We start from the raw sequence: 19,925 nt of genomic DNA, 5'->3' as shown, positions 1-19,925 counted from the left end.
ATTCCTCCCTTTCCAACCACCTAGAGAACCTATGGTGGCCTTCAGGTAGCGTAAAACGTGGAAGTCTTTGGTTAAGCTAACGAAAACAAAACAATTCTTAGTTTCAGCTGATTATACACTAACGAAAACACACAGTAGATATAAATAATATATTATTTTTCTGCCAATAGATCGCCATAATTCTACATACTGCTCCTTACGAGTTGTTTTTGAGATGTTATTGCTTATAAATAAAAATCATAAAAATAAAACAAAAGTCAAATCTTTAATTAGTCTTAAGAAACAAATAATGCACAATAGGTTTTATATGGCCTTCATATGGAATGGGAAAGGTGGATGGAAAAGGGAGGCAACCCTATGTTCCAAATTAAAGGGGCTTACATAACACTGTTTTTCTCCACTTACGAATAAGGGAGTGACTCCCTGAGGGTCTATAACAAAAGATTTAACAAGTTTGATGCTGTACTAACCTGACTTTGTAATAAGACTTAATTACTTTGCCTCTGTGCATGGTGACTAAACGGTGCTCAAAATAAACTCACAGCTGTTATAATGTAGAAAGTAGTGCTTTTAGTTAGATACGTACCTGGGACAGGCTCAGGTTCGTGTATGAGGTTTGAACTGAGAGAAATTCCTCGGCAGGAAGGAGAAATCGAATTTTGGAGTCAATGTCAATCAGCTGCTCAAGGACAGAGGGCTCCGGGGTGTAACCCTGACCTGTCAGGACTGACACAGCCCACATGTCCTCCTGAAAGAGAAACATTGCTGAAATAAGTCTTGGCCTGTTGGGTTATAAGTCTGCTTAATTTAGTGGCAACCTTAATAAGGGACTGATAAACATTAATTATATATTGCTTATTTAACAACTTTGTGAAAGTGATGTCTGAGAGAGGGAAGAGATACAAGTCTGACTCTCGCACTTGGTATTTACTTCTGGATGGGTAACAGGCTATTGATCATTCTCCTAGTCAAATGCCAAAATTTTGACAATTGCCTTTTCTTGGAGACTGTTTTTCCCATTGAGACTCTCTTGATGTCCTATGAGAAATCGTAGCTGGGTGGTGAGCTCATCACAGCCTGGTGGTGAGATATGATCTTGCAGTAAGGCTTTTTATGCCAAAGAAGATCGCAACTCTGCAGGGAGTGCAGCTGTGACCTCTGAGCTCTCTGAGGCGGGAGCAGAAGAAAACTGGCAGAAGAAAACAGCAAACACAGGGGTCTATATCAACTAGGTGGAGCACCACACGGAGCCAAAACTCAACAAATGAGATCAACAAATTCTCATGACACTGATTTGTGTTTCATATTTGAAGATATATTCAGATGGAGCTACTCTAATATTTGAACCATTGCAGTGGTTGGATGTGGTCGAATACCTCAACCCCAGACCTCAGACAGACTTCGGTTAGTCCTCTGTGTTCACGTGCATGTCTTTTGACCATCGCATGAAAATGTGAGTTGTTAAACAGACGTAACATAAAACTGTCAATGGGACATAGGAACTCGTAGACTAGATGTAAAACACAGCCTTAGAGAGAAGTTAAACTTTTAACATAAAAACAAGATGAGAGTAGAACGGACATTCCCATTCAAATTAACCTAGCAGATGATTTCAGCGCCAGCCTATTTTATGCGTACTGTTGCAGTGGGCTCAATATAAACTTCCATATCTACCAAGCCACAGACTCACCAAGGTGAGGTTTTACAGTAACAAAAAAACAGGCCGAGGAGTAGTACAAAACATGGAGAGCAAGACGCTTAATGAGTAAAATTTAACAAGTTACTGTAATACTTCATCCACACACTCACATTGCAGGAAAGCACATTGTAGATACAGTAAAGTGACAAAATTGCTCAGCTCATATTCTGAAACCACCGTAGCATTAAAGCATTGTAGAATCCAGCCATCAGAATCCAATTATCAGGTCATATAGGTGAAGTTGTGCTGAAAAAAAAAGATACCTACATGGCATGGTTTTTTAAGTGTCAGACTGAAAAGTATTCAAAAACGGACTTAATAGCCCAAGACTCTAAAGGGAAAAATTAACTCTGACATTTTGAAACATTTACTTCCTTGCTTTCTTGCCAAACATTAAATGAGAAGATTGATAGCATTCGTTTGTGTACTACAGCCAGCATAGAGTTCTTCGTCCCTTGGCTCTAGCATCATATACAGCGTGACAAATTGTATTGCCCTTTTCACGAAACTCTCAAGCCCTTATGCAAAGCTAAGCTAATTGGCTAATGCCTGTAGATTTACGATAACTACATGAGACTGGATCAATCTTCTTATCAACTCCTGACAACAAATTAAATGTTAAATTAAAGTGTTATACCTACATCAAACTTTTCCTTTGATAAAGCAAGAGATTGCATCCACTACAGCAGCACCGAAATGTTCTACGATTACGGACTGCTAGATTTACTGCCTTGGGTTACCATAACTACACAAAACTGAGAAACTTGTTAGGACAGGAGCAACATCAAAAGAAGTGTGTGAGGCTAACAGTGAGCAGCAGCCTGTGGTTGATGTGTCCCAAGAGATTCTGCCAAGAACTGAGTGAAGTCCTCAGAACTAAAGATGCATCACTGCCAAAGTCATGGTGACATAAATAATGTGCTCTCTCCATTATGACCATTCATAATAGCACGCCTCACAATAACAGGAAACCTTCATCCGGCCAATTAAAAAGCCCAGAGCATCTGCGCTCCCCTTAGTTTGGTATCTGCCGCCACAATTACTGCGGTATTGTTCTAAAAGTCAAGGTAAACATCATAAACAGAGCAGCAAGACCGGCAAGCTGTTCCACGGATGCAGAGCTGTCGGGGTCAAGCTAAATGAAACCGTATGTGAAAGGTAAGTATGTTCCCTCTCTCGTTTCCCAACAGGCTTCATCCCATCTGACTTCAAACTGGTTTCACAGCTGCCAAAGGGGCTATTAAAGACAATTAAAGCTTAAATAAAAAACATTTAAAGTGTGGAAGATGGAGGGGAAAGAGTCCACTACTCCAGGTGGCACAGGGTCTCCAAAGAATCATCAAAGGAAATTAAGCTTAAATTAGACTTATATGAAAGATCCTGGCCTCTGAATTTCGCAGAAACACCAGAGGGAACTGCTATGAAAACAAGATAACAAAATGAATCCATAATATGCAGCATTCCATGTGAACTGCATATGGCACTTGACATCTGGTTTGTAATCTAAACTGCTTTGAGGAGTCAGAATCTTCTGCCCAGAGGCCGTCTGAGCTGCCAGGCAGTCATCAAAACATGGATGTCTGACCAATGTTACTCTATGTGCTGTTTTGAAGGCCAAAGTCTGGTTGAGTTATGCATGTGTTTAATAACTGCATTCAAAAGGCCAAATGTTAGATAATGACACAGATTCCAACTAATAAATGAATGAAATATTAGAACAAAATGTTGGTGGCAGAGGCAGTGGATGGGATCATCTGCTGCTCACCCTAAGACCTTTGGACATGAGGGGGAAGTATGAAGGAACTTGAAAAATAGAGACTCATCCTAAAGCATATGTTGTCTGTTAGGGCTTCTTGTCAGCCTACCTCGCCGTCTGCGCCTCTGGCACTGTCCTCTTCCTCTTCGTCTACTTCTCGGAGGAGCTCGGTCAGACGCTCTTTCTCCGCCTGAGTCAAAAGCACATGGTCTCCCTCACCGATCACTAGCTGTTATATTTATTTTCAAAAAAGGAGAGAATGAAAATCATTATTTACATAACATTTCAATTCTTTTCAGTGGTGCCCTTGTCAGCTTAAAAGCTTTCTCTTGAACTAGAGAGAAATATTTTCCTCATTGGAAAAACAAACAGACAAGAGACTTGCTCCAAGTCATGCGATACACCCTAGAACTGCATTTGACCCAACATGAACTTTGACATACCTCAATGTTTCTCCTTACAAAGTCCTTCTGTTTTTTCTTGCCTTTGGAAGCTCCACAGTGGCTGCCTTCAAATTGCTCTTCCCCTGTCCCCTCACTGCCTCGTTCAAATGATTCTGTTAAGCTTTCTGAGCTCCTTTCACCTGTCAGGCAAGCCACACACACACACACACAAATATTTAAGGTAAGTCCATCTCTAATAAAAGGCTACATCTGATTTTTCACCCAATATTCCTTATTTTACATCTCATCCAAAGCAGTTTGCAATAATCTTGAAATAGAGCAGGATGATTATTAGACCGCTCTCTAATGCTAGCCCTGCAACGTGACATAGTAGGTGTAAAGACCGTGCTTGAACTAAAGTGTAGCCCCAATGATAACAAGTCACCAATCTGCCTAAATGTCTGTGTCTGTATGTGCATAGCAGCACAATGAATACCTCACAGTTCTTGGGCTGATTTTCACAATAAAAAGGGAGATATTTTTTCCCTTCATGGATCCATATATTAAAAGAATCACAAGATCTTGATCAGGAAATTATTAATGAGTTGCATGCGGGTAAACTGTTATGAACTTCTGGAAAACTGAGTTAGTGCACTACTGTCTGCACCAGCCCACCATGAAGGGAAAAACATCAGCTATAAGTTCCCTGAGCTCATGGCACCATCAAGTGTACAATAAGGGCAGTACAACTGAGAACATAGACTCACTTTGCTCCAAGGATTGGCTCTCTATGTTGTGCTCACAGTCAGGAACCTGAGTTTCAAACACAGGTACAAAGATGTCCTCCTCTTCTGTCACTTTAAGATAATAAAAAAAAGACATATTTAGGCTGTCTCACAGTGACTGTGTGTATACTTAACTTTTCAACACTGTTGCCTATTCTTACCAGTAGGTGCTTCCAGAGCCAAAAACATCCTTGTGTTCATGGCTTCTTGGGCACATTCAGAGTGGCCTTCGGGCCTATTCTGCTGCAGAAAAAATACACTGTATAACATCACCATACACGTTAAGAGTAAACATCTTTTTTTAGTAAAAAACAGTAGACACTGGTCTAGAGAGCTGTAATGTAAGGGGAGGCTGTCTACCTGCAGCTCTTGCCAGAGTTTTGCTTGAAGTTCTTTCCTTTGACGCTTTACTTCCTTTTCGATGCAGATCTTTGCAGACAGTATTTCATCAAGTCGTCTCATTTCTTTAATGGCTTCCTGTAGTCTGGAATCTTCTTTTTCTTCATTAGTCACTTCAATGTGACACTGACCTTAAACATGTACAGAGAACACATCACACCAATCCTTCGACACTTTCACTGGCCCCCAATTCAGCACCAAATTCACTTCAAGATCCTGCTCATCATCCACAAAGCCCTCTATAACCACCACCCCTCCCGTATTTAATCTCTCAATAAAATGTGTCAGACTGTTTATTCTGTGTTTGAACAGTTTTTTTTAAATTCAATGCTTTAAAACCAAATCAGAATGAAAATTGACAAGAAAATTACCCCTAACCCATATTAAAATGCTTACCATAGGAAAAAAAGCTTTATATATATTTTTAATTAAAATGTGTTACGTAATGAATGAATTCCCTTACAGTGTCTCTAAAAATGTCAGAAAATACCTACTAAAGTATACAATTAGATTACAAATTTAAATTGAATAGTGAAATAAGATTGTATAAAGGTGAAAAGAGAATATGTAGGTCTTTGATTTTTGCTATAAGATGCACCACGTTCATGAGAATCATCCCATTGCCTCTTTAAATCTGAACTGTTGTAAAATCTAAATTCTGGGTTTTTTTCGTGTAAAGTGTCTACTGTTTATTTTTTAAAGGGCTGTATAAATCCTTTCAATTATTTATTTTTAGTAATTATTGTTAATCAATGGTTAATAGAAGGCGGGGTACCTTGATTAAAACTTGATCATATTATGATAACTGAGTGTACTATGAGTGAGAACACTAACCTTTGTCAGGACCCCTGGCTGAGGAGTTGATTATGGGTTCTTCAGAGCTGTTCTGGATCTGCAGGGACATTTTTTCCTAAAGTTTTAATTAAGTCATCCAATTTGTAAGTTACAAGAGTCATTGTTTTTACTTTGATTACCTGAATATCAGCAGCATCCTTGGTCAAAACAACGAGGGCAAACGGAGTTGTTGGACAACTTCTATCACTCGACAAACGGCTGCTTGTTTGTTCACTTGACGCAGGTCGAGAAATATCATCTAAACTACCTCTTATAATTTCCATAGCGTGAATAAAAGCGACAAAAATAAGTATTAAGCCGCTGTTGTCTGACTAAGATCCACTTGTCAACAGAGACCTTTTAGAGTTTGTCCGCCCGTTTTTAGTAACTATGGAAATATGCATTTGTTACTATGGATACTGGACGAAAACGAGGCAGCTCAGCTGATGCTTCAGTCGATGCAGCTAGCTAGTGTAGCAGGTAACAAGCTAGCTAGCGGTTAGCTGTAGCACAGTGCAGATCGGCTCATTTATCACATTGTCGCTGTTTGAGTTATAACGTTAAATGTCGTCGATGTAGCTGTGATATTGCAGTTAAATGTCGAAAGTGTGAGAAAGCGAGGGTGGAGGATTCGAGGCCGTGTTTTTGTGGTAGGTAACGCTAACCAACTAGCCATTTTCATATCAATCTAGCGTTAGCAAGCTAAGAAGGCTAATATTGATTATAACAGGTAGCTCACCTAACAATGAAAAACAGCTATTATAATGTGGTCTGCTGGAAACTAATGTTCTATATGTGGAAGCACAGCTGTTTTTAATTTATCAACATTCCATATTCTGTAATAATGTAACTTTGGCCTTGTAACGTTATCAAACGTAGCTACTGTAGCTAACAAGGAAGCACCGAAAATGGGTGTGTAGTCGTTTAGACAGAACCATTCAGAACCAGAGATATATATTATGTAGGAGTTATCATTAGCTAAAGTCGTTGCTTTGCTGGCATAATTAACGGCTTAAAAAAAGAAGTGGCACTGGTTTCTAATTAAAGCTAGCTTGCTATAAATGGTTATGCCATTGTTTGTATGGGGTTTTCCCCCCTCAGTGTGTCATTGTACCACTGTACTACCACAATCACACCCATTTCGCTGGCAGCTGTCCAGGCTCTGCAGAGTACCTGCGCAAGGCAGGTGACAGCATATGGTCACGGCTATACAGTATTGCTTTTTTTTTTACCATGATCTATTTATACCTTTTTGTGTAATTAGATTTTTTTTAATACCAGGTGGAGTTGACTCTGCAGGGGAAGATGTGCAATGGAATGATAGAGTCAATATCAGAAGCCTTTTGGGCCCACACCTCAGCCACAAAACGGTCCTTCTTGTTGCTGCTGGTACTGACTGCAGTGTCCACTGGGCAAGGGTCAGGTAAGAGCCAAAATGTGTGGTTGCACGCCCAGACAATACAAAAAAATAATATTTTTGTCTGTATTGTAATAACCTCTCTTTTCTCTGGTGATGGGCATTATGAAAAATGGAGTAAAACAGACATATTAACTACCTGATAAGACGTCTGCGTCATTGATGTCAGTTGTTTTTTGTATAGCTTACTACTTAAATATTTAATTTAACTACATAATTAACTACTCAACGCTTATGGGTTGTAAAATATATTGAAATACACACTACAAAACAAATCCGTCCTGATAAATGTGCAAACAAACCATGTAGGTGTTGGATCACATCAGACAAAGGTAAATGCCAGTGGTTTTAGAATTACATCAAAGTGGAACCTTTAGCCTCTGTTAGAAAAATTGCATGAGTAAACCTTGAAAATTGAATTATCTGACACCAACAGGAAAATACCTTACCAATTATTTCTGCGCAGTCTTTGATGGGGAAAGGATGAGCTGGAGACGTCCGAGTTCTCAGTTTAACATAGTTTTATTACAATACGTCAAGAAATGTGAATTACAGAGCTCTGGGATTCACTTTAGGAATCAGTTTAACTGTCCCTGATACACACAGACAGGTTTCAGGTCATGAAGTCTGAAAACCTCATCTCTACTCCTGCAAAAAACCCCAGTTCCACACTAACATAGTTTAATTATATCATGAAGGTAGATTTCTTCCAGGAAGTGCCGCCTTCCCCCTCCGTTGGTTCGCCAGTCTTCTTTCATACCGTCACACGTCAGGCCACCTGGGCAACACAATCAATGCTGCCCAGGACAAGGCCATGTGACCTGCTAACAAAATCTATTCTTCAATATCTACATGTTCTAGTAAATATAAGACGGACAATACTATTTTTTGTGATTATAGAATCTTAATTAGTTTAAGCAAATGGAATATATGTAATTAAAGTAATCATAGTTTTCTACATCAATATTAACACACAAACACAATCAATGTATCAAAATCATATTACCTGATTAATATAAATGCATAGAGATAGACATTATCAGGGTTTAGTGAATTACGCATGCATAGTGACCTGTGATGACTGTTGGAGAAAAATCACAAAGAGGAAAAAGAGAGGAAGACAGTAACATTTCATTTTCAACAAGTATAATATTCAAATTATTCTAACACCTCACAAACAACTGTGACAGTGAAGTCCTTAGGTTACAGCTTCAATAGGAAAGGCACAACACAGGTGCTGATACTGACCTGATAAAGTGGATCAGATATCCACCATGACATGGCCAATCCACACAAATCAGCATCTCAGATTAAAACAATCTACTGATAAGAAGCACTACAGGTAAATGGAAAATATGTATTTTGTATTGAGGGGGGGAAACTGGCCCTTTAAATACAGTTTGTTTGTTGGTTACTTTCTGCACCCATTAACAACTAATGCTTTAACATGTGTCATGGATATCTATGATCTAGATCATTAAGTGTCTCTTTCTTGGTCTTCTCTTCCCAGGATGTGTGAGGCCATACATGGTCCAGAACAGCTGGGTAAACCTCACAGAAACCAACAGGGGCTCGTTCCCTGTGGGCACAGTACTGCAGTACAGCTGTGACCCTGGTTACCTGCCAGACGGCCCCAGCATCCTCACCTGCACCACACCGGGACGCTGGACCTCTGATCCTCCTCACTGTATACGCAGTGGTGGTAAGATATTGGTTCACCACTATATTTACTGATGTGTAAAGTAACAAGGAGTGATGGTGTTGTTAACAATAACCTAATTAAAATACTTATCTCTATTATTTTCACATTTAATTATGCAGAATGTTTTTCTGCTTACACATTAACTTCAAAGCTTGTACTTTATTTGTTGCCTTTTTTCCATCCTCAGCATGTCTACCCCTCTCCAAACCGGAACATGGAGGCTACACCTGCCACCCGTCCCCCTGCCGAATGTTTGCCCATGGCACTGTGATTGAGTTCTTCTGTGATGACGGCTTTTTTGTCAGTGGAGACTATAACTACCTGACCTGTCAGGATGGACAGTGGGATGGCCCCATGCAGATCAGTTGTGTTAGCCAAGGTTTGTCAGTCCTCAAACTAAGAATATTATTATGTCTTAAACACCCACCTGTCAGCAAAATAATGCCCCCAAAATTGGATTTTATCTGTTTTAAACTCAGTTTTCCCTTTAGCTGTAGAACTTTGTATAGATAGGAATTTTATTTTTGACTGTTGCCCCCTTTTTAAGGTTGTATAAGACCCTCTACGGTGCAGCATGGATCAACTAATCTTACAGACACCAATAGGAGCTTGTTCCCTGTGGGCACAGTACTGCAGTACAGCTGTGATCCTGGTTACCTGCCAGCCGGACCAAGCATCCTCACCTGCACCGCACTGGGACGCTGGTCCTCTGAACCTCCTCGCTGTATACGCAGTGATGGTAAAGACAAACCTCCCCACTTGCACTGTAGATTTTTCCTTATCGTTTATTCAGATTTAGTTATCAGTTTACATTTTCAACTTTATTTTTCACACCTACTGTGGGTATAACCTAGCCTGGGTATACCCATACTGCCTTGCGTGCTCGATTTCATTTCTAACTGCGAAAGGATCTGGCAACTAAGGCCGTTTCTTAGCCCTGTTTTAGGGATCCAATCACAGAACGGGGAGGGACGGCAAGACTCCCCGACAGATGGAAGCTTGTAGTTTTCTTACGGATCCAACATGGCTGCAGCAGACGCGAAACTCTCTTTCGATCTAACTGTAGACTGCGATTTAAATAGTTTAGAGCGAAAGTTTATTTTAAAAGAACAACGTTTGGCTTTACACTCCTTTATCACCACCAAAAAGGATGTTTTAGCCTTGCTTCCAACAGGATTTGGCAAAAGCCTAATCTACCAACTAGCCCCGCTACCGCTCACTGCTGTAACGCCGGTGATCTCGATACGAGCCGGGGGACAGCGGAGCCGGCGAGAGAACCGCAGCAGCTCGTCTATTGCCCATGAAATCAGTGGATGTGTGTGGCTGAATGACATGAGGGGGAAATAAGGCGTAAAAATAAATAATCTTGCAGAAAGCGAGAACTGGAGAAACAAAGCAGCAAGCAACACTCTCTCACAGACACACACACACACACACACACCAACACTGCCGGTAGACTGTAAACTGAAACTATAGAGCAGCCAGAGCCAGAACATGCTGCAGAAAAATGTTTCAGAAGCAGAAATCAGCATCTTAGTCTCAAAGTAGAGATGGGCTAGTCTGGCTAGGTCAACATCAATTTCTGTCGTTCTACATACGTCATCTGGTATAACTGATATGATTTGCTAAGAGCTACGTACAGACGCTTTTGATAGACATTCGTAGCGCCCAATAAACGGCTCTCGAGGATCGTCAACCACGCCTCCTCTACGGAGAAATGAATGGCTGGTTTCCAGACTAATCTCATTTGTGATTAGTCTGGCGTTAGCCAGGCTAGGTATAACCTGTTTATATTTCAATTTACATCTGTGTTCTGTTATGTATGTTTTGCACAACGTCCCAACTTTTTTATATCAGGGTTGTACTTGAATAACCAGTTGAAGTGTTCCTGTAAATGCAGTCAGAAACACATCATGGCTCTGATCATACAAACCAACTCCACATGAGATCAGAGACCCGTTTGTGTCTTTAACCAAAAATCAGCAACTGTAATAACAAAACAGACATGATATTCAAAATAGTCCATCTATTATTTCCTTTCTTTCAACGGACAGTATGCCAGAGAAAGGCCATGTGGAAGGCTTTCTCATGCGCTGATCAGAGTAGAATCGTCACAAACAGGATCATTACATTCTGGATATGTTGGGGTTCTAAATGTGAACATTGAATATATTTTCTTTGAGCTGTTTTTAATTGAATATATGTCACAAATGGTTAGTTATTGCATTCTGTTTTAGACAACAACAACGCTTTGTGCATTTTGGGGTTGTAAATTGAAGATAAGTGTTATTAATCAGAACACCCACAAGAACAAAAGATTCTCAGTTTCAAACGGCAGTGAGAGGCACATAGTAACAGCTTACTTGCCTCTCTTTGAAAAAAATAAAATAATAATTCACGGTCAGTTGACCCGATCAAGACTTGACAAGTCAGATTTTTCTATGAAAATTCTTAGTCAGGGACACCCCTATTTGTAAAAATGATGCTATGCAAACAAAGCCTGTGTATGATTTTAAAACTGTATATTTGTCTATTTCTTTAAGGTTGTATAAGACCCTCTACAGTGCAGCATGGCTCAACTAATCTGACAGAAACCAACCGAAGCTCATTTTCTGTGGGCACAGTACTGGAGTATCGCTGTGATCCTGGTTACCTGCCAGACGGACCCAGCATCCTCACCTGCTCCGCTCTGGGACACTGGTCCTCTGAACCTCCTCGCTGTATACGCAGTGATGGTAAAAACAAACTTCCTCAAGATATTTATGTGTTTGTTTTTCGTAATCTGAGCAAGTGGGAACATGTAGAGCAGGCATGTGCAAACTATTCATTAAAGGGCCATGTTGCAGCAGATTTTCCTTCCACAACGGGCACGAGTCATTTAATCAACTGATCTCAGTGTTCAAACAGCTGATCAGTTGAATCAGGTGTGCTCTTGATTGGTTGGAACAAAAAATTGCAGCTGCATGGCACTTTATGAAATGGTTTGGACATGTCTAATGTAGAGGAGAAACAGAACATAGACCAGAATGGAAACTTTGCATGTCATTATTGTACACTCCGATGTGTAAATAAATACTAATTGACATAAAGTAGTGCCTCATCATTCAAATAGGATTCAAATCAGTTGAGCACTTTAAGTTTAGTGAAACAATATACACTACAGTATTTTATGTATTTACTGTTTTCCTTTCTTTCCATGGAAAGTATGCCAGCCTCCATTTCAGCCAGAGAACGGGGGCTACACCTGCCACCCTGCCCCATGCCAAAGACTTTCTCATGGCACTGTGATTGAATATTTCTGTGATGAAGGCTATGTTCTCAAGGGAGAATATAAATACCTTACCTGTCAGTATGGAGAGTGGGACAGCCAAATGAAGCTCAGCTGCCTCATGGAGCAAGGTAAGATAGATGACATACTTGGACAATTAGCTACATAATTACAGTAAATTCTGTTTGACTAAATGTGTCAACTGTTATCTCTTACAGACCACAACCCGTCTTTACCATTAGGGATGCCTGCCTTGTCTATAGTGGCATCCACAGCCAGCTCCGTGGCCCTGATCCTGCTCCTGGTGGTGCTGTTCGTACTTCTGCAGCCAAAACTGAAGTCTCTCCATCGGTGAGTCAAAATATTGCAATGCACTTTACATTCAGGAAACTAGTCTGAGACGGAGTTTAACTTTCCTCTGGTCTTGCACACCTAGACGTGATCAGGGTGTGTCCGGTCAGCCTGTATCCATCATGGTGGAAGGAGTCCAGGTGACTCTGCCCTCGTACGAAGAGGCGGTGAACACCAGTGCGGCCTCAGCTTCAGCTCTCAGCTCCGAGTCTCGAGTCCAGATAGTGCTGTCCGAGGGTCAGCATGCCACAGCGCCAGAGGCTGGCCCCTCTCGGCCTTCTTCCTTCAAACAGCAGCAATCAGAGATGGCCGTGGTTCACCCCGTGCCACCGTCCTCATCCTCCTCGTCACCCTCGCCCTCGTCCTCTAACTGGGCTCTGGAGCACGCAGGCGCTGCAGCTCCGTCATCCTCACAAAGAAGGCCGTCTGCAGGCAGCGACCAACACAGCCTGTCTCTGGACTCTGAGATGGACTACTCTGATGGTTAATAGCTCTTCAAACTCACTGTATACTTAACTTGAAATCCCCACTTGCACTAATGTAAATTGTCTTTTTCGTACAGATATGCCATTGCTGAAGGAGGCCTGAGAAACGCAGCAGCTTTTGGACTTACCCGAGACAACCAGCGTTGCTACTGACCTGTACTGGTGAGCGGGAAGCCTCTTGAGAGTTTGTCAACACAGCTGTCCACACACACGAGGCCAACTAAAGAGGCTCTGAGTGAAGCTGTGGGTCACTCAGAATAGTTCCTCGGTCCATCCCAAAGGAGAACAGAGAAGGGATTCATATGTACATACATGCTTACATTTTTTTATCGGAATTCCTACACTATGTATGTACGTCTAATGTCTGAAGCTCAGTTTGAAAATGTAGAAGAAAAACAGAAAGGAACTGGCATCTCGTGAAGAAGAAAAGAAAATCACTGATATATTTCAGTTGAATGGGCGAAGCTGCAAACTGATTTTGGGAGCTAATAATCTCTTCAGTGTCTTGTTTACTGTTCACTTTTCTTTAATAATCACATATCACACCGTTTGACACGTACATAACAAAAGATGCATGAAGGCCAGGTAATCTAGATTGTTGTCCAAGTCATGCACACATACATCATTGTCTTTGAGGATTTTTGTGGTTATAAGGCATTATTATTTAAGATGTTATTAGTCATTCCACTTGTCACTGTACAGTTTAAGGCTGCTTGTCCACTCACAAGATCACTCTGCTGTGTTTTTCATTGGATTGAGGGCAAACCTTTTCAGAGACTTGTTGTTTCAGGCGACACATTTCGCCCCTTGCAAAGCATTCCGATGTACTCACTTCATACTTGTACCCTTCCCCCCAATGGCCTTAGCTTTCCACTTCTATGCACAGGTATCTATAATATGTAAAATAATGAGTTTAAAAAATGAATGTGAGTTAAATGCCTCCACTGCTTAGTGATATTATGTGTGGCTTTGTCAGACACATCACTTGTACACCAGAAAATATTATTATTGTCTTAATTTATTCCGGCTGCTTCGAAATTCCTGTTTTTAAGTGTCGACAGGAAACTTAGTTGTGTATTTAATTTATTTGTCTCCAGAACGCTGTTGATCAGCTGTGGCTTCTTTCAATGCTTCCACAGCTCTTGGGAAAAGTCTTTTCACTTTGCCGCTTAAGTTTTGATTCTACCGCAGGCACGTTATATGTGACACTGTTTTAAACGTGATTGGGATGCTCCGACACAAAAATGAGTAAGTGTACAGATTAGTGTAATGTCAGTGTTCACTATGTTTGACTGTCCATTGAATTTTACTTTTGGACTGAGGATTGGAGTTTTTTGTTTTTGTGAAGATGGTATTTTAATATATGTAAAAAGTTTTAAGTTATGTTTACTCTGTATATACCATATGATCATTTTGATTAAATATTATTTGAGGTGTATCTATCATTTTCATCAGACTGGTTTTTACATCTGAAGTATTTAATAACCTACACAACAATTGTCCGGTCTCTCAAAAAAGCAAATGACACGTGAATAGATTTTATAAACTCGTTCATTCCAACTCAAGTTATAAAATTAGCAAATTTCAATCTTCCAACAGGTATTTTGAATACAAAAATATAAATAAAAATTATTATTTTCAATCAATGACTTATCACTTCACAACCTGTAGTAAACAGTTTATAAAATTGATTGACTAAACAATAATTATTAATACTATTAGTTGCAAATGCTTCGACAGTCTTTCAGATGGCAGGCCTGAGTGAAGAATATGCAGATCACTTGAAAGCAGCATCCTCTGCAGAAAGGATTCAGCTCTTGTCCATCTCCCAGCTCTCGCTAGTCATCTGTGATGCGGTCATGGCTGCATCACCTCCACTTGTTTCACATTGACACCGTCTGTGTAAAAGAAGAGTGATGTTACACTTCTGCTTCACCCTCTGAACCCCAACAAGCCGTTTTAGGGCATATTTTGCTCTTTTACATTTTACTGCGGCCTTGTATTTCACTGCAATATATAAAATATGTATGCAAATAGTCCTGCACCTCTATGGAATCAGCACAATCATGACCAGAAGTCTGAACATCCAAAAATATATTTTGTGTTGAATGACAGTTATAATGTCATAAATCATTAAAAAATAAAATAAACACAAGTTTAATTTATCTGATAAATTTTTTTTTTTTTTCAAATTTCAATTTTTATATATATACAACGTGTTCGTCTCAGCAGAATCAATCATAGCTTCACATTACAGGATCTAGTGATTCCAAACGCTTTATTTTGGCAACATTTTAAATGAGAAATGTAGAATGAAGTGATTTGGCAGAAATATAACAATTCTAAGCTTTGTTTTGGTCATTTTTTCTAACTTTTTGAACCTGTGATCCATTCAAGGACTGTCTGAAAGTTCAAATTTCAACTATAGCGCCTGTTTTTACAGTTTCCATGATAAACAGTTTATTTTTGGCATTCAGATGGTTAAATCATGTGCTCCAGCCCTCCTTTTATTTGACTCACTCCACAAAAACACATAGGCAGCTGTGACTTTTACCCTCAGCCGGTGGCTTGAATGCTTGGTAACATCTGAAGCACAGGGTCAGCAGAATGGCCTCAGTACACTGGAATGTGTAGTATATCAGAGGGAAGAGAAACATGGGACCGATGACCTCAGGGGGAAAGGCCACTTTTAGGATGGTGACGCACAGCTGGATGTTTTGACACCCTGTTTCCATGGAGACTGTCCTGCTGCATCTAAAAAGAGGTAGGTAACAACATAATTTAAATGTCAGAATCAAATGCACCAATTTAATTTTTAAGATTTATTTCCAGGTGTTGGTTCTGTTGTCTGGAGCTTATTTTAACATTAAAAAAAAAGAATCTGAAGACTAACAGATATTATCATATTATATATAATATATATTATATATAATATATATTTACCGTATATTAAATTAAACAAAACAAAGAAAAAAAACTCTAAGGTAGGTACATCTAGCATGCAGTCACTTACTGTGGACTAAGCCTGCATATGACAGACATGACGTAACCCAGCGTGAAGCCAATCAGAGGCATCAGCGCACCCACAAACAGGACGTCAGGTGTCAGGACCATCCACAGCACGTCTCTAATGGCCACACCAGACAGACTGAACACTATGATGCCAGCGACTATCAGGATGCTGAGACCAGCCTGGTGAGAGAGTGAAGACTTATTGCTGAAGTCAATTTAATCTCCCCTACATGGTAGAACCTCAGCATCAAAGCATGATCCTCCTATTTTATTCCATATTTCCAAACGGGGCAGGCGTTAACTTGAGGCTTCAAGATCTGCTCTTATTATTATTATTATTATTATTATTATTATTAAATTTTGTTTTGAGGGAAACGTTACATCTTCCGATATTTTTTTGACATATCACAAAAACATTTCTAATCAGAGTCCATGGATGGATCACACAACACAGATTTTTATCCATGTGGTTCATGTTTGTGAAAAGTCACATTGTTATTCAACACACATATTGATTATATGCTGCTATGTACAACGATTGTGAACGTTTGTGCATTGATTTCAAATAATACTCTTTCCCCAGAATCGTTGACTCTGCCTTTAACCCTCTAACCCTCCACATATTGAACTATTTGCATTTTTACAATCTCTACTTGGAACCTCACCTATCCTCTCCTCTCTGGTCTGTGTAAACAGATTTTCAGTGAATATTTGTCACGTGACCTTTCGTCTCAGCAGAATCAATCATGGCTTCACAGTGTTGCTGAGAAGCAGAATTTAATATTTTAAACAGGATCTAGTTATTACAAACGGTGTATTGTTGGTGACATTTTAAAGCTTTGTTTTAGTTATATCTTCTAACAGAAACTTTCAGAATCTGTTAAATCTGTTCAAGGACTGTTAGAAAGTTCAAATTTGACGATAATGCCTGTCTTTATAGTTTCTTTCTACGACAAATGGTGTATTTCTGGCGATTTTTTAAAAGAAACATACATTTCCATCCTTCCAGCATGGTTGGTTGAGAGGATTAAAAATTAAAATTACACTCACGGCATGTGATAATTAGTTGTGGTGAACACAACTTTTTTTATTACTTACTTACAAGGACTAAGCCTTAGTGGTATGCACTCTACCTGTAAGCCACTGGGACACCCTGTGGATCATTCAACTCATGATATGTCACAGTAGAAAAAGCACAGGTAGGCAAATAGTTGGACAAATTCCCCATGATTTCTGCTGTATAAAGAGCTATCTATATCAGATTTATTTAAGTAGTCTCACTTTTTTGATGACTGATGAGTAGTTTGGTCTGTAGTGATTAATGATGATGCCAATGCCACAAGGCACCAAAGTGAACATGAGAGCAGAGATGATGCCAACGTACGGGACAGCATTTTCCAGACCGGGGAAGCCTTGGCAGTAGATGTAGAGCAGCAGAGGCATCAGACCCAGAGCGGCGATACAGGAGCACGTAGTCATCACGATGCTGGGAGGGATCAGAGAGATACATTAGTATAGACTGCCTGAAATGTAAATGTATCTATGCAATAAAAGGCTCTACAGCTTCAGCAGCAAATCGTTGTAGGTATTTATCAATCAATCAATCAGACTTTATTTGTATAGTACTTTTCATACAAGATAAGTGTAACACAAAGTGCTTCACATAAAAAAGGAGAAAATAATAATAAGAACAAGAACAAGAAAACATAGAAACAAGCAAACACCCTCCACCCCTGACCCTCCATCCCACCCATCCCATTAAAAACAAAGCACAAACTGAGGAAGCGCCATCTCAACATGGAGCAGTGAGGAAAGACTGGAGGCAGGTTTGAAATTAATTAGATAAAATAAATAAAAATAAAGTAAGGTAAGATAAAATAAAATATAATAGAAAACTAAAGTAAATAATAATAACAATAAAAGTATAAAAGCTGGATTAAAAAGATTAACCAATAAATAAATAATTAAAAAGTAGAGCATTATATATATATATATATTTTTTTTTTTTTTTTTTTTTTTTTATGAAATATTAAAAAATATATATTTAAAAATGGTTCAAGTAAAAGCCAAATTAAAAAGATAAGTCCTAAGTTTGCTCTTATAAAAAATATGAGCAGTCTCTGATGCCCTCATGTCTTCAGGGAGGCTGTTCCACAAACGTGGACCACAGTGAGAAAACGATGCCTCACCGTGGGTTTTCGTTCGATCTTTTGGTATTATTAAAAGGCCACTCCCAGAAGACCTGAGGGTCCTCGAGGCTTCATAGGATAAAAGTAAATCTGATAAATAGGCTGGACTAAGACCATTAAGAGATTTATAAACCAGTAAAATAATCTTAAAATGAATTCTGAATGACTCTGTATTTATAGCATCCCAACAAGACAGGAATCAGTATGTCAATGAAGGTTTACCTGAGGTTCATGTCCCCCTTTATGGCCAGGGAGAAAATGTTGGATAAGCTTCCCCCTGGACAGCAGCCACAGATGAGCACGGTCACAGCCTTGATGGGATCCATCTGCAGCATCTTGGCGAGAGAGAAAGCAGTCAAGGGCATGATGCCGAACTGGGCCAGCAGTGCAATGGCTACTCCTTTAGGCTTGAAGAGATGGGCCCTGATTTTGGAAAGCTCCATCGTACAGCCGAGGGATATCATGGTGATGAAGAGGATGATGACGGTGAAGATATTGATGGCTTTGTTTAGGGAGGGGGGGATGTTCAGGACTCCTATGCTACTGTTGCCAGATATTCCCTTGTAGACTTCTGTCACATTCATTATCACGCTCACCCAAACACTGTTTATTCACCTGAAACACAAAGCAAATCATTTGCTAAAAAGAAATAATTGCCAAAATAATTACAGTGTAAGATCATCAGCTGGGACGATGAGGAATGAAAGAAATGGGAAGAAGAAAAAAACACTATTTCTCTTTGTCTTTGTGCACTGCCTAACAGTCTCTACGTCCTATTGGACTCGAGTTAACCCCGCGGCACTGACTCATGTGATGTCTCCAGACCATCTCTGCTTGTGTATGAATGCTCACATGTATGTCACTTTGGATAAAAGGCAAATGAAACTTAAACATCGTGACACTGTAAAATTAACACTGATGGATCAATTATACTGTAGCCAAAATTATGTATTAGAGATGCTCACGTAGAGCTGCTTCATAATTAATCCTGCACTGCCTTCTTCTTTCTTTTTCTTTTGCAACAACTCTTCATTGTCTTACAAGAAGGAACCAGAAACACATTATTTAAAAAAAAAGCATGACAATATTGTAATTAAGAAGAAGTGAAGTAGAAGTAAGAATTAGGGAAAAATAAAAATAAATACATGTAATACATAAATTAAATAAAACGACTCATAATAATAATAATAATAATAATAATAATAATAATAAATCTAAATAAAAGCAAATTAATTTTATTTATTTTTAAATTGAATTAGTCCTACTACTACTACTAATAATAATAATAATAATAACAACAACAACAATAAATAAGACACATTTAATTCAATTTTATTACTCATAATAATGATAATAATAAAAATTAAATGTACTAAATTAAATTAAATTAAATCCTGTACTGCCTCCTCAAGTGTTTCCCATGATATATTACTGAAAAAAACTTGCTATTTTTTTTTTAATATAAGTTTTACAGTTCTAACAAACTAGCTTTACTCCAAACTCAGATTGCAGTCTGCTTAAGTGCAAAAATAATGGTATTATTTTATAATTTTACTACAATTATCACATTTCCTAAATGAGAAAGTTGTCTGTCTATGTAGCCTGATACACTGTGTTCCTCCATGTCTAAACTAATAAACATACT

General features: G+C 39.2%; 3 protein-coding genes across 6 annotated transcripts in view; 1 reads left to right on the top strand and 2 right to left on the bottom strand.

Annotated features, from left to right (window-relative positions):
* Positions 1 to 6,142, bottom strand: part of fsip1 (fibrous sheath interacting protein 1) — a 36,999-nt gene extending 30,857 nt beyond the window's left edge. For both annotated transcript variants that reach the window (XM_059352725.1, XM_059352726.1), the window contains exons 1-8: positions 5,997 to 6,142; positions 5,857 to 5,914; positions 4,984 to 5,153; positions 4,785 to 4,866; positions 4,606 to 4,695; positions 3,899 to 4,038; positions 3,565 to 3,684; positions 587 to 748 (exon numbers count right to left, since the gene is read on the bottom strand). In XM_059352725.1, the coding sequence (XP_059208708.1) occupies positions 587 to 748; positions 3,565 to 3,684; positions 3,899 to 4,038; positions 4,606 to 4,695; positions 4,785 to 4,866; positions 4,984 to 5,153; positions 5,857 to 5,914; positions 5,997 to 6,140 (966 nt within the window). In that variant the 5' untranslated portion in view covers positions 6,141 to 6,142. The remainder of the gene's footprint in view (positions 1 to 586; positions 749 to 3,564; positions 3,685 to 3,898; positions 4,039 to 4,605; positions 4,696 to 4,784; positions 4,867 to 4,983; positions 5,154 to 5,856; positions 5,915 to 5,996) is intronic.
* LOC131987843 (sushi domain-containing protein 4-like) lies at positions 5,857 to 14,517 on the top strand. 3 transcript variants are annotated; one of them, XM_059352722.1, is made up of 10 exons: positions 5,857 to 5,960; positions 7,138 to 7,279; positions 8,784 to 8,975; positions 9,163 to 9,354; positions 9,523 to 9,714; positions 11,519 to 11,710; positions 12,180 to 12,374; positions 12,462 to 12,594; positions 12,680 to 13,077; positions 13,157 to 14,517. In XM_059352722.1, exons 2-10 carry the CDS (start codon positions 7,162 to 7,164, stop codon positions 13,180 to 13,182), a joined length of 1,638 nt encoding a protein of 545 aa, XP_059208705.1. In that variant the 5' UTR covers positions 5,857 to 5,960; positions 7,138 to 7,161; the 3' UTR covers positions 13,183 to 14,517. The 3 variants fall into 3 exon arrangements, with proteins under 3 accessions (XP_059208705.1, XP_059208704.1, XP_059208706.1); XM_059352721.1 differs by lacking the exon at positions 5,857 to 5,960 and adding an exon at positions 6,368 to 6,506; XM_059352723.1 differs by lacking the exon at positions 5,857 to 5,960 and adding an exon at positions 6,402 to 6,506 and having other exon boundaries at positions 7,121 to 7,279.
* Positions 14,518 to 14,623: 106 nt separating this feature from the next.
* On the bottom strand, positions 14,624 to 19,259 carry LOC131987845 (hepatic sodium/bile acid cotransporter-like). The gene is made up of 5 exons (XM_059352727.1): positions 18,503 to 19,259; positions 17,373 to 17,577; positions 16,093 to 16,271; positions 15,634 to 15,833; positions 14,624 to 14,977 (listed from the first exon to the last, which is right to left on the bottom strand). The coding sequence occupies exons 1-5, from the start codon at positions 18,862 to 18,864 to the stop codon at positions 14,937 to 14,939; spliced, it is 987 nt and encodes a 328-aa protein (XP_059208710.1). The 5' UTR covers positions 18,865 to 19,259; the 3' UTR covers positions 14,624 to 14,936.
* Between the last annotated feature and the right edge of the window lie 666 nt (positions 19,260 to 19,925).

The sequence above is a fragment of the Centropristis striata genome, chromosome 16 (genome assembly GCF_030273125.1).
Source record: "Centropristis striata isolate RG_2023a ecotype Rhode Island chromosome 16, C.striata_1.0, whole genome shotgun sequence".
Taxonomy (NCBI): domain Eukaryota; kingdom Metazoa; phylum Chordata; class Actinopteri; order Perciformes; family Serranidae; genus Centropristis; species Centropristis striata.
Note: the sequence above shows the minus strand (reverse complement) of the source record. Positions and strands in the feature narration are given on the sequence as shown.